The 15381-nt window shown below is 38.2% G+C and overlaps 1 protein-coding gene across 1 annotated transcript in view; it reads right to left on the reverse strand.

The window, feature by feature from the left end:
- CLNK (cytokine dependent hematopoietic cell linker) overlaps positions 1-15381 on the reverse strand; it is a gene marked incomplete at its 5' end in the record, with an annotated part of 73529 nt that overhangs the window by 17889 nt on the left and 40259 nt on the right. Inside the window, one exon of the mRNA XM_049790226.1 lies at positions 15143-15170. Coding sequence (XP_049646183.1) covers positions 15143-15170 — 28 coding nt within the window. The remainder of the gene's footprint in view (positions 1-15142; positions 15171-15381) is intronic.

Genomic DNA, 15381 nt, shown 5'->3' on the forward strand with positions numbered 1-15381 from the left:
TATATTTAACACCAATTTCTACTTTTCTGGTTTGTTTTATAATGTGGTCAGCATTGTTGAAATAGGCTTTAGGTGCCATGCTTAAATCTAACTATCTGGAATAAAATGGCTATTGCCAAGATTTTGGTAAATCATCTTAGTTGGTGAGATGAAATGCATGATTTTTTAGCACTGATTAAATCAATTGAATATAAATCTGGGTCTTGTTATCTCTAAGGAAGCCTGGAGTTTTATCGCTTTCTCTGTGCTTAAAAGTGCTGGCAGATAATTCAACCACCATCCTGAACTGTTTTTGCAGCTTAAACTCAGACAGACTGATGAGACTTCAACTCTGTTATATACTATGATCCAGTATCCAGAGTCAGTATGATTTTGTTAAGCATCTGGGAAAAGAATTTCAGGGGCTGGAGAGATATCATGGAGGTAAGGCATTTGCCTTTCATGCAGGCGGTCATCAGTTTGAATCCTGGCGTCCCATATGGTCCTCCGTGCCTGCCAGGAGCAATTTCTGAGCCTGGAGCCTGGAGTAACCCCTGAGCACTGCCGGGTGTGACCCAAAAACCAAAAAAAGAAAAAGAAAGAAAGAAAGAAAAAAAAAAAGCTGTTCCCATTGGCCCTTAAATAGAAAAAAGCCTCATGAAGAATGACGAAATAAGAGTTCTGGTAACAACTTTCCAAAGAATGGGGATGAAGTGACTTAAAAAGCAGCACAGGTGAAGGCATGAGTGAGAGGAGGACTAATGAACACACCCCCTCACTGTAGGGCTCAGTCTAAAAGCCATGACAGGAAGCTTCTCTAGGCTCTGATCTTCTCTATAGAAAGTGATGTCACATGTTTTGTTCATCATTGTTCAAACATTTATTCCTGTGGGATCTCCTAACCACTACTCTTCCCACCACACAAAAAAATATTCAGTCTTTGTATACAAGACAGCACCCCACCACCATCACTAGGGAGAGAACGAGGGGAGCCAGGGATTATAGGCTGCATTGTTGAACTTGACTTCAATGGCAAAGGATAATACCTTTCTGACCCTCATTGGTTCTCCTGAAATACATAGGACCATCTCCTGTAGTTCAAAGCAGGGAGGCAGAGAGGGAGAAAATGGTGCAATCAGAGAGAGAAACAGCACATGCCTATGTGCTGCATGTAAGTGACCTGGGAGAACTGGACAGCAAGAAGAGCAGAGTGAACAGAGGAGGAGCCACTGACTCATGACCCTGGGGACTCTTTTGGGGTGGGGAGTTCTGGATTTGTCTCAAGGAAGCCAACTGCTAATTCACAGTGACCTTGGCTCATGAATCATTGCCCAGAGTCTTCTCTTCCTTAAGTCTCAGCTGAAAGGGCAACTTTCAGAATAACCTGATTGGGTGAACATATAAGTAGAAAATGGCATTTACATCACCCTACCATAGCCATCAATATAGAAGTAGTCATTGACAGCTTGTTCAATGGCATGTTCCTTACATGAGAACAACTAGAGATGACTCACTTTGTCTCCAGACTGTTGAGTGCCCATTATAGTTAATGCCATCTAGTGACTATTCAACTCTCTCAAATTTCTCTAACAAATCTATCATTTATAAAGTTGGGAGACAGCTTCAATAATAAGGTAATTCAGGAGTTTGCCAACTCCTTCAGGGCCTCATCTCTGCATTTCTTTGTCTAAGAGCTAAGACTGTTGGTTGCTTCAGAAGCATCCATGACTCATTATTCTAATCTAGACAGTTCATGATTCCCTGCCCAAAGAGACCCCAGCTAGGTATTTCAGTTCCTTACCTGGTTGCAACAAGAGGAATCTCTGGAGTATGTTGCTTTTGGGAGGGCTGAGATGATGCAGACTTCATCTGGGGCTGAGGAACTGCAGATAGTTTAATGAAGTTGCAAAAGGAAAATGAAGTGTGATGAGTTAGGTAGAAATTTGTATACATCCATTCAGGTAATGCTAATTGTTAGAAGATGGTTGCTAAAGGTCAATGGAGACTCCTCAGTGCTATTAAAGTTGTTTGGCATCATGGATATTCAAATCTACTTTCAAGAATATTGAATCTATCATTAAATTTCCACAAAATGCAGAACATTGAAGATTACAGATATTATTCTAGACCACTTAAGAATTTTAGTCTCATTCACCTGTAACTAAATACATATTAAACATTTCCTATAGGCTAGTGCCCTGCTAGTATTTGGAGATACAATGAAAGACAAGATAGATGAGGTTTCTACATGCTAAGCAAAGAAAAGAGGAAACAAGAGCAAAAGCAGACCAATAATATTTATGACAGTGTAGGTGATGAGGACACAAAAAAACTCTGCCTGGTATAGACAGAGGCTGTGTGTATATGTATGTGAGTGAGAGAGAGTGGGAAGGGAGGAGAGAGATGATGATGTCTTGATGAGAGGGAGTCCCTTCTGGGGGAAATTAAGTACAAAGAGCCAGAAGTAGAAGTGAAATGGAGAGCGTGAGTCCTGGTCACTGACATCATTACTGAGGGCGCCTGAGCACCGTGAGTTTGAGACCAACCACAGTACAGAAACCCCAAAGGAAGTTGAGAGACTACGGTGCTCTGGACACGCCTGAACAGGGTGAGTTCAGGTCACCACACATCTCTAGCAAATGAACTCCACCATAAAATGTAGAAAAAAACCACACAGCAAGCTTGACAATGGGAAAACAACGTAAACCAACATCAGAAATACTAAATGAAGATGGCATCTCTGATGACCTAAAAAATGCCAACCACCTAATTAGCCTCTCAGATAAGGACCTTAGAGTAGAAATATGGAGGATGTTCATAGAACTCCAAAAAAGAAAAAAAGAAAAAAAAAACAACAACAAAAACCATAGGTTAAGCTGAACAGACCACAAAGACAGAAATCAAAAATCTCCAGACTGGAGTGAGTAAGAAATGGCTGACTGTGGGAACTGCCAGGTGAAGTGCTGATTGCTTCACCTGCAGAGTCTCTGCCCTGCTGTGCTTCTTCTGAGGAAACTGAGGACCTAAAGAGAACCCTGTCCTGTGCTCCTCTATCTTTCCTGAATCCTTCAAACTCTCCTCAGAGCCCTGGGAAGCGAACCCCCAAAAAACTGCATTCTGAAGCTACCCAGCGAGCAAGTGAGTGAATAAGAAATGGCTGACTTTACAAGCCCAGAAAGGGGAAGCCACTGAACTCTGCTGGAACTCAGATGCCAGCAACCCAATCTGCCTGTCTTCTATGCTATGCTCCATTTTTGGCCTGATTTCATCCTGTGTGTGGCTCATCTGCAGATGGCTTGCCATCCCTGGAGCCTTTCCTGGAGGTGAGTTTACAATCCCAGAAAGGAGAAGCCGCTGAACTCTGCTGGAACTCAGATGCCAGCACCCCTATCTGCCTGTCTTCTGTGCTGTGCTCCATCTTTGGCCTGATTTCATCCTATGTGTGGCCCATCTGGGGACAGCTCGCCTTCCCTGGAGGTGAGTTTACAAGCCCAGAAAGGGTGGAGCCAGAGGAGCATGGCCGCTCCGCTTCACTTCCCAGCCGTGCACATCATTTAGCCAATGAATACAACCACAACACGTAGAAAAACCCACAATACAAGTGTGACAATGGGGAAACAATGCAGGCCAGCGCCAGACATAGAGAATGATGATGGCAACTCTGATGACTTGAACATGACCAACAAACTAGCCAGTATCTTAGATAAGGAGCTTAGAATCGCAATATGGAAGATGTTCAAAGAACTCAAAGAAAGTATAGAAGAGAACACTAATAAGAATCAAGAGAATATGAAGATAGAAATAAGAAAACTCCAAACTGAAATTTCTGGTCAAATAACAGGCCTGAAAACTTAGTAGATGAATTGAAGAAAAACATGATTGAGCTTTCCCATGGGTTAACAGCAGCTGAGAATAGAATTAGTAAACTGGAAGATGAGATGAATAACAATTCCATACAGCAGAAGAAATGGGAAAAAAGCCAAAGAAAACAATCAAATAATGGAAAAATTACTCAAAGAATGGGAACAGATGAAAATAGAAGTCTATGATAAGCTCAACAGAAACAACTTAAGAATCATTGGAGTCCCAGAGACCTAGGAAGAAAATCTCCAGGAAGAATCAACAGTCAAGAACATCATTAAAGAGAAATTACCAGAGCTAATGAATACATGTGATCAAATCCTGCATGCCCGAAGAGTACTAACTAAAAGAGACCCCAGAAAAAACACCCCAAGACACATCCTAGTCACAATGATGAATCTCACAGATAGAGACAGAATTCTGAAAGCAGCAAGATCGAAAAGAGAAATTACATTCAAGGGAACATCCTTGAGATTTACTGCAGACCTATCACTGGAAACACTCAAGGCCAGAAGGCAGTGGTGGGACATAGTGACAAAACTCAATGAAATAAATGCTTCGCCTAGAATACTGCACCCAGCAAAACTCACTTTCAGGTTTGAAGGAACAATACATGATTTCACAGACAAACGACAGCTCAGAAACTTTACAGACTCAACACCATTCTTAAAAGGAAAACTGAACGGCCTACTTTAAGACAAGACTGACCAACAAACACACCAAACTTCAATATCAAGATGGCACTAACTCTCAGGACAATTCTTTCTCTCAATGTCAATGGACTAAATGCACCAGTTAAGAGACACAGAGTGGCTAAATGGATCAAAAAACTCAATCCAACATTCTGCTGCCTACAAGAAATGCACCTGAATAGTCAGAACAAACAGACTCAAAATAAAAGGCTGGAGGAAAATCATCCAAGCAAACAACACTCATAAAAAAACTGAAGTGGCTCTACTAATATCAGATGATGCAAAGTTTATACTCAGGAAAGTTGTAAGGGACAAAGATGGACATTTTGTATTAATCAAGGGATACGTACAGCAGGAAGAAATCACTCTCCTAAACATATATGGACCGAATGAGGGGCCAGCAAAATATTTAATAAAATTGTTGACAAATCTGAAAAATAATATTAATAACAACACAATAATTGTCGGCGACCTCAACACGGCATTGTCAACAATTGACATGTCAACCAGACTGAAACCCAACAAGAATATACCAGACCTGAAAAGAGAAATGGAAGAAAGAGGCCTAGTAGATATATACAGGACACTCCACCCCCCAGAAACCCGGATACACATTCTTCTCTAATGTACATGGGACATTCTCCAGGATAGAATACATGCTAGCACATAAAACATACCTCCATAATATCAAGAGCATAGAAATTTTGCAGGCTACCTTTGCTGATCAAAAGACCCTGAAATTATATGTAAACCACAAAGGGACACAGCAGAAAAACTTTAATACCTGAAAGTTAAACAGCCTAATACTGAATAACCAGTGGGTCCGAGATGAAATCAAAGAGGAAATCAAAACCTTCCTAGAAACAAATGACAATGGAGACACAAACTATCAGAACCTATGGGACACAGCAAAAGCGGTACTGAGAGGAAAATTTATAGCTTTGCAAGCACACATCAAGAAAGAAGAAGGGGCATACCTGAATAGAAAGTACTCAACAAAAGGACCCAAAAATAGGGAGACAGAAGGAAATAACAAAGTTGAGAGCAGAAAACAATGAAGTGGAAACCCGAAAAACAATCCAAAAGAAAGAAATCAATGAAAGCAGAAGTAGGTTCTTTGAAAAAATAAACAAGATTGATAGACTACTGGCAAAATTAACAAAGAGAGAGAAACTTGATAACTTGTAATAGGAATGAAAAAGGAGAGATCACTACTGATATGGTAGAGATCCAAAGGGCAATCAGAAACTACTTTGAGAAACTCTATGCCACTAAAAATGAAAACCTGGAAGAAATGGATAAATTTTTGGACTCTTATAATCTTCCATGGTTGAATGAAGCGGATGTAGCATATCTAAACACACCCATCACTATTGAGGAAATTAAGACAGTAATCAAATGTCTGCCCAAAAACAATAGTCCAGGCCCAGATGGATTTACTAATAAATTCTTTCAAACCTTTCAAGAGGAACATCTACCAATCCTGGCAAGACTCTTTTATAAAATCGAAAAAACAGGAACACTTCCAAATAGCTTTTATGAAGCCAACATCACCTTGATACCTAAACCAGACAGAGATGCTACGAAAAAAGAAAATTACAGACCAATATCGCTGATGAATACAGATGCAAAGATCTTCAGCAAAATCCTGGAAAATAGGATTTAATGCCTCATTAAGAAAATCATCCACTACAATCAAGTAGGTTTCATCCCAGGAATGCAAGGATGGTTTAACATCCATAAATCTATCAACATAATACAGAACATCAACAATAAGAAAAGTAGAAATCACATGATCATATCAATAGACACAGAGAAAGCATTTGATAAGGTCCAACACCCATTCTTTATCAAAACTCTCAGCAAGATGGGAATGGAAGGAACCTTTCTCAATATAGTTAAGGCCATCTACCACAAGCCAGAGGCAAATATTGTCCTCAATGGAGAAAAACTGAAAGCCTTTCCTCTAAATTCTGGCACAAGACAAGGCTGTCCTCTCTCACCACCTCACACCCCAGAGATTGGCACACATCACAAAGAATGAGAACAAGCAGTGTTGGCGGGGATGTGGAGAGAAAGGAACTCTTATCCACTGCTGGTGGGAATGCCATCTAGTTCAACCTTTTTGGAAAGCAATGTGAAGATTCCCTCAAAAACTGGAAATCAAGCTCCCATATGACCCAGCTATACCACTCCTGGGAATATACCCTAGGAGCACAAAAATACAATACAAAAATCCCTTCCTTACACCTATATTCATTGCAGCACTATTTACCATAGCAAGACTCTGGAAACAGCCATGATACCCTTCAACAGATGAATGGCTAAAGAAACTGTGGTACATATACACAATGCAATATTATGCAGTTGTCAGGAGAGATGAAGTCATAAAATTTTCCTATACATGGATGTACATGGAATTTATTATGCTGAGTGAAATAAGTCAGAGAGAGAGAAAGACGCAGAATGGTCTCACTCATCTATGGGTTTTAAGAAAAATGAAAGACATTCTTGCAATAATAACTTTCAGACACAAAAGAGAAAAGAGCTGGAAGTTACAGCCCACCTCATGAAGCTCACCACAAACAGGGATGAGTTTAGTTAGAGAAATTACTAAGTTTCGAACTATCCTAATAGTGAGAATGTATGAGGGAAATAGAAAGCCTGTCTAGAGTACAGGCGGGGGTTGGGTGGGGAGGAGGGAGATTTGGGGCATTAGTGATGGGAATTTTGCACTGGTGATGGGTGGTGTTCTTTACATGACTGAAACTCAAACACAATCAAGTATGTAATAAATTTGTTTAAATAAAAAATTTAAAAAAATTTAAAAAAACTTTAGACTGAAATAACAAAACTGAAAAACTCGGTAGATGAAATAAAAACCTCAATAGAAAGCCTTTCCAACAGAGTAACAGAAGCTGAGGACAGACTCAGTGATCTGGAAGATGAGATACAGAACAACTCCATACAACAAAAGAGATTGAAAAAAAATTCAAAGCAAATGATTAGATAATGGAAAAAATACTCAAGGAATGTAAGCAGATGAAAATTGAAGTCTTTGATAAATTCAACAGAAAGAACATAAGAATCATTGGAGTCCCAGAGACCCAGGAAGAAAATCCCCAGGAAGAATCAACAATTAAGGACATAATTACTGAGAAACTACCAGATCTAATGACAGCATGCAATCAAATCCTGCATGTCCAAAGAGTACCAGCTAAAAGAGACCCAAAGTAATGCACCCAAAGACATATTCTAGTCATAATGAGGAATCCCACAGATAGAGATAGAATACTGAAACAACAAGGTCAAAAAAGGAAATTACATTCAAAGAAGCATCCTTAAGATTTACAGCAGACCTGTCATAGGAAACCTCAAGGCCAGAAGACAGTGGTGGGATATAGTGACAAAACAATGAAATAAATGCTTCACCTAGAACACTACACCTAGCCAGACTCACTTTCATGTTTGAAGGAAGTATTCATAGCTTTACAGATAAATAACAGCTCAGAAACTTTAAAAGAAAAAGCTAAAAGGTCTACCTTAAGGAAATAAAGACCAACAGATACACCAAACTTTTGCACAAAGATAACACTAAATCCCATGACAATTATCTCTCTCAACGTCAATGAAGTAAATGCACCTGTTAAGAGACACAGAGTGGCAAAATGGATCAAAAAGCTGAATCAAACACTTTGCTGCCTATGAGAAACACATCTGAGTAATCAAAACAAGCATAGACTCAAAATCAAAGGCTAGAGGAAAATATCCAAGTAAACAACACCCTTAAAAAAAGCTGGAGTGGCCATATTAGTATCAGATGAAACAAATTTTAGACTCAGAAAAGTTATAAGGGACAAAGATGGTCATTTTTTACTTATCAAAGGTTATGTACAACAAGAAGAAATCATACTCCTAAACATATATGCACCTAATGATGGACCCAAAAAATATCTAATACAACTCTTGACAAACCTGAAAGAAAATATCAATACCAACACAATAATAGTGGGAGATCTCAACACTGCCCTGACACCTCTTGATAGATCAACCAGGTTGAAACCCAACAAGAATGTCTTGGCTCTGAAAAGAGAAATGGAAGAAAGTGAACTAGTAGATATATAGAGGACACTCCATCCCCAGAAAACTGGAAACACATTCTTCTCCAATGCACATAGGTCATTCTCCAGGATACACCACGTGCTGGCCCATAGAAACATATCTTCATAAATTCAAGAGGATAGAAATTGTACAAACTACCTTCACAGACCACAGGGCACTGAAATTAGATGTGAACTACAAAGAAACACAGAAGAAAAACACCTGAAAACTAAACAGTTCACTACTGAACAACCAGTGGGTCAAAGATGAAATCAAAAAGGAAATCAAAACATTCTTGGAAATAAATGACAATCAAGACATAAATTGTCAGAATTTATGGGACACAACAAAAGTAGTACTACGAGGAAAATTTATAGCCTTGCAAGCACACATCAGAAAGAAGTAAGGGGCCTATATAAAAAGCTTAATGACACAGCTTTCAGAACTAGAAAATGACCAACAAAAGGAACCAAAAATAGATAGGCAGAAGGAAATAACAAAGTTTAGGGTCGAAATCATTGAAATGGAAATACAAAAAATAATTTGAAAGATCAACGAAAGCAAAAGTTCATTCTTTAAAAAAATAAACAAGATCGATAAACCACTAGCAAAACTCACAAATAGAGAGAGAAAAATCTAATATACTAAATTAGAAATGAAAAGGGGGAGATTACCACAGATACTGTAGAGATTCAAAGGGTAATCAGATACTACTTTGAGAACCTCTACGCTATGAAACTTGAAAACCTGGAGGAAATGGATACATTCTTGGATTCTTATAATGTTCCATGGTTAAACCAGGATATTCTTGCATGTATAAAGAGACACATCACTACTGAAGAAATTAAAATGATCATCAAGAGTCTTCCCAAAAATAAAAGCCCAGGCCAGATGGATTCACTTATGAATTCATTCAAACCTTTCAAGAGGAACTTCTACCAATTCTCTGCAGGCTCTTTATAAAATTGAAGAATCAGGAACACAATCGAAAAGTTTTTATGAAGCTAACAACACCTTGATACCAAAAACAGACAGAGATGCTGCAAAAAAGAAAACTACAGACCAATATCCACGAACACAGATACAAAGATCCTTAACAGAATTCTGGCAAACAGCATCCAATGTCTCATCAAGTAGGTCATTCACCATGACCAAGTAGGTTTCATCCTAGGAATGCAAGGGTGGTTTAACATTCATAAATCAATTAACATAATACACCATATTAACAAAAAAGAAAAATAAAAACCATATGATCATACCCATATACACAGAGAAAGCATTTGATAAGGTCCAACACCCATTCTTGATAAAAACTCATCAAAATGGGAATAGAAGGAACTTTTCTCAATATAGCAGAGGCAATCTACCACAAGCCAATGGCAAATATTATTTCCAATGGAGATCAACTAAAAACCTTACCTCTAAAATCTGGTAAAAGACAAGGATGCACTCTCTCACCATTACTATTCAACATAGTGCTGGAAGTTCTTGCCATAGCAATTAGGCAAGAAAAAGATATCAAAGGCATCCAGATAAAAAAGAAAGAAGTCACTGTTTGCAGATGACATGGTACTATGTTTATAAAACCCTAAAGACTCTACTAAAAACTTCTAGAAACTAAAGACTTATATAGCAAAGTGGTAGGATACAAAATTAACACTCAAACATCAATGGCCTTCTTATACACCAATAATGATAGAGAAGAAATGGATATTAATAAAACAATCCTATTTAAATTAATGTCACACAAATTCAAATATCTTGGAGTCAACTTAATTAAAGATGTGTAGGACTTCTACAAAGAAAATTACAAAACCCTGCTTCAAGAAATAAAAGAGGACATGCAGAAATGGAGGCATATACACTGCTCATGGATTGGGAGGATTAACATCATTAAAATGGCAACACTCCCCAAGGCATTGTACAGATTTAATGCAATCTCTCTAAGGAGCCCATAACATTCTTCAAAGACGTGGATCAAACACTCCTGAAATTCATTTGGAACAATAAACACCCAAGAATAACTAGGGTAACCTTTGGGAAAAGGAATATTGGAGGCATCACTTTTTCCCAACTTTAAGTTGTATTATAAAGCAATAGTCATTAAAACAGCATAGTATTAGAATAAAGACATATCTTCAGATCTGTGGAATAGACTAGAGTATTCAGAAAATTCTCCCAAGATATATAATCAATTAATCTTTGATAAAGGGGCAAGAAAAGCCTCTTCAACAAGTGGTGTTGGCACAACTGGTCAGCCACTTGCAAAAAATCGGACTCAGACCTCCAGCTAACATCATGCACCAAGGTCAAATGCAAATGTATTAAAGACCTTGATATCAGACCTGAAATCATAAGGTATATGGAACAACACATAGGTAAAACACTCCAGGACATTGAAACTAAAGACATCTTCAAGGAAGAAACAGCATCTCTAAACAAGTTGAAGCAGAAATACACAAATGGGACTATATTAAGCTGAGAAGCTTCTGCACCTCAAAGTAAATAATGCCTAGGATACAAAAGCCACCCACAGAATGAGAGAAGCATTATCCATCAGATAAGGGGCTAATATCTAAGATATCCAAGGTACTGTCAGAACTTAACAAGAAAAAAAATCCCATCAAAAATCTAACCCCATCAAAAAATGGGGAGAAGAAATGGACAATTTCTCAAAGAAATACAAATGGTCAAAAGGCACATGAAAAAAATGTTCCACATCACTAATCATCAGGGAGATGCAAATTAAAACAACAATGAGGTACCATCTCATACCACAGAGACTGGCACACATCACAAAGAACAATCAGTGCTGGTGGGGATGTGGAGAGAAAGGACTCTCATTCATTGCTGGTGAAAATGCCATCTAGTCCAGCCCTTATGGAAAACAATATGGAGATTCCTCAAAAAAAAAAAAAAAAAGAAATTGAGTTCCCATTTAATCCAGCTATACTACTCATAGGGATATACCCTAGGAACACAAAAATCTATACAAAAATTTCTTCCTCACACCTATATACATCGCAGCACATTTTACAATAGCCAGACTCTGGAAACAACCAAGATGCTCTTCAACAGATGAATAGTTAAAGAAAGTGTGGTATATATACACAATGGAATATTATGCAGCTGTCAGGAGAGATGAAGTCATGAAGTTTTCCTATACATGGATGTACATGGAATATATTATGCTGAATAAAATTAGTCAGAGAGAGATACAGAATAGTCTCACTCATCTATGGGTTTTAAGAAAAATTAAAGACATTGAAATATTCCCAGAGTTAAGGACTGGAAGGATTGGCTCAAGATATGAAGCCCACCACAAAAAGTGGTGAGTGCAGTTAGAGAAGTAACTACACTGAGAACTATCATAGCAATGTCAGGGAGTGAGGTATGTAGAAAGCCTGCCTCAAATACAGGTAGGGGTTGGGGGAGGGAAAGAAAATAAGTGAACTGTAGTTGAATTCCTCATCTAAGAGAAAAATTACATAGAAATAGCAAACAATCAAACAAATACATTAAATTTAAAAACTGTTTTATGTACAGGAGGGCAGGAAGATACTCAGTGCTGGCACCCACACATTTCTGAATTTTCTGTACCTCCAGCAAGGGACAGAATAGCAAATCTTACTGGGCTACCACCAGGTATGCCTTTCCTCAACTTCCCACCTTTGATCTATCCTTGAAGTTTGAGAAGCTCTGTCAACCATGTGAATTGGAATTATTTAGTAATTATATACATATGCCATTGCTGGTGTTATACTTCAAATGAATAAGTTTGAATCATTCACTCATCCACTCATCTAGCTATTCATTGCCCATCCATCTATCAATCTGCCCATTTATTCATTCATCCATAAGTTGGAGCTACTAAGGGCACAAAATACCCTAGGATATGAAATGCTATTAGCTACTTTCCCACTTCTGGTTGTAAATAATAATAAAGGAATGTCAGCACCAACACGTCTTAACTTTGGTGACATCTGGGTCCACTGTTGATCATAAACTGAACACCTTTGGTTGAAGGTCGGTGATGATTTGAAATGTGATTGGACTTAGGAAGGACTAGTATATACACATCTGTAAAACTACTTCTTGCCATCACAGTTCCTGGCAATCTCTGTCCCTTGTGTGCTAAATTCACAATGTCACATTGATGTGTTGATGATCACTGGAGCCTAATACAATAATACTGGCATATTTAGAGAGGATGTTGAGTTGTATAGAGGAAAAGGACACAGTTTGCTTTAGGTTTTAGATATTACTTCAACAGGATTCTTGGAATGTACAAAGCCAGATAAGGCTCCGGTTCAGTCTAAATTCCTCACTGCAAATACAAGGCAACTTGAGAACTTCAGAAGAAATGCAACTATCAGAAATCAAAGTGAGTGCTAGAGAGAAAGTACTCTACATAGGGCACTTGCTTTACACCCATTCAACAAGGGTTCAATCTCTGGCAACTCCAATGTTTCCCTGATCCCCACAAGGAATGATTCCTGAGTAAAAGCCAGGAGGAAGCCCTAAGAGCCATTAGGTATGGCCCCAAAACAGAAACAATCCAACACATAGTGGTAGCTAGGCCACTGAAATCCTAATCCCACCGTGTTTTGGCCAACAAGGGGACATGTGTTAAACTTCTGGACTGTATCTCAGCCTTCTGATGGGACAGAATGCGTCTGTCTCAGTCCATGGTCAACAGTGTTTCAGAGGTGGGACTGAGGGAATCTACCACTTAGCATCTGGCAATCTAGGGAGTGTTAGACTACCTCTTCCACAACAAGGACAATGAGGTATCTCTTTGTATGTGTGTGCACAATGTTCAGAGGAATGAATTAATTCACATGTGTTTTTGTGAGGGGTTATGGCATAAACAATTGAAAGACCAAAGCTTGTCAAGAAAAATGGACCAGGATGTGTCTATAAAGTGCCAGGAGGCGAAAATGTTGTTATTCAGGATCTTGGGACTGAAGAAAGATCCATATATGCTCTCCCTCAACTGATCACCACTAGGACCATGGGTCTTGGTTTGACTAGGACTTCCTGGCACCATCTAGAATACACCATTTTGCACACATGAAACATACCTACTCCTGGTTCCTCAAACAATTCTTTTAGGAAAGTGTCTAATGCTTTAAATCTAGCATAGGAACTCGACCTAATTGGTGTAAGGAAATAAATAAAAGCAATTTACCTTTCTCTTGTCCAAGAACCTGTATTGAAACAAAAAACAGATCAAGTTGGATGACTCAGTGATAGAAAATTTAATTTTACACAATGTGTGTAATGTGTGTCTTGAGCAAGTGGTTAGTAGATTAGAAAATACTTTTGTTAGTATACAGATAGCTCTCAAAAATAATAAGCAAATCCCCTGATTTAAGTTACTTTTTAGTGTAATGTAAAAGGCAAATAAATTACTTTGATTTTTTTTTGGTTTTGGTTGGGCTTTTGGTGCCTAGATTTGAACCAAAAGTTTCATATGTGCAAAATATGTTCAGAAATTTCTATTTAAAAAACAAACATAAAAATATTCACACTATTCTTTTTTTAAATGTGCCTATTAATCTCCTTAAATATTTTCTTTCTTCCTTTCCTTATTGATAAGAATAGAAATGGGTTTATTATTAACTGTATAATGACATTATATGTGTTTTATATAGTATATAAGTAGATATACAATGAAGGAAAGAAGAAAAGAAATAAGAAAGAAATAAGAAGAAAGAAAAACAAGAAAGATAAATGAAATACTTTTTAGTGCTCTCCATGTAAGACCACAGGTCAATATTATAAGAACCAAATCCTTTACAAGCAAGTGGGGAGCCCATGCTTTGTTCAAGTATCTTCCATTGATCATGGTGACACACCATCTTTTTTGAGGGAGGGGTTAAGAAAGAGACTACTTTAGGGTGCTCTCTGTTTGCCTCATCTCCCTTTAACGTCCATGCCATTTGAGTAGCCTTACCTGCTCTTCTGGTTGCTTGTCACTCAATTTTGCTTTGTGACTATACCTTACATCTCTACTATAGTAGAGATGAGTTTTCCCTCTTTGTTTGATGTCTTGGAAACAAACAGGGCAGGGGGCACTTGCCATAGTTCCCCAAAGCAATATATGACACAGTAAGATACAATGCTATTAGTCTGACTCTGTCTCTTGTCATTAGACTTTGCAGAGCTGTCTTTCTGGTGCATAAGAAACAGCAAAGGTGTTCAATCCCTCCTTCCCTTTGTACCATGCTAGAGATATCCTCTTCCTTATGAAGAACTAGTTGTGGTTCTATCTTTACTACATTCAAAGTTACCATGAGGCAAGAAAGGAGATTGCCTTAAAACCTACACCTTTTCTTGTTTGGCTCTGGTGTTCTTACCTTAAATATAGGGGTAATAATCTATTTTGAACCGAGCTATTATAATAATTAAGTGTGATAAAATGTCTGAAGCAAGTAGTATCCTGCCCATTTCAGTCAATGCACACCACTGCTTTGTTTATTTACAAAGACAAAATTGCCACTTACCTCACTTAAGTTCTTTAAGTTTATCTGACTGCAAGGTAAAGAAACATGGTGTTATGAGTTATCTAGATCATGGTTATGGAGGTAAAACTACTTAGAACCCTTGGGAACCTTTGATTACATCTCCTTTGCCAAGTTAATCACCCATGGTTCAGTGTGATATTTTTCACTGTTCTATTAAAGGGCACCTAGGTTACCCTTTTTTCATAGTTTTCTAAGCCAAAGAAGAAGATATGAGCCAA

This window comes from Suncus etruscus, chromosome 16 (genome assembly GCF_024139225.1).
Source record: "Suncus etruscus isolate mSunEtr1 chromosome 16, mSunEtr1.pri.cur, whole genome shotgun sequence".
Lineage (NCBI taxonomy): Eukaryota > Metazoa > Chordata > Mammalia > Eulipotyphla > Soricidae > Suncus > Suncus etruscus.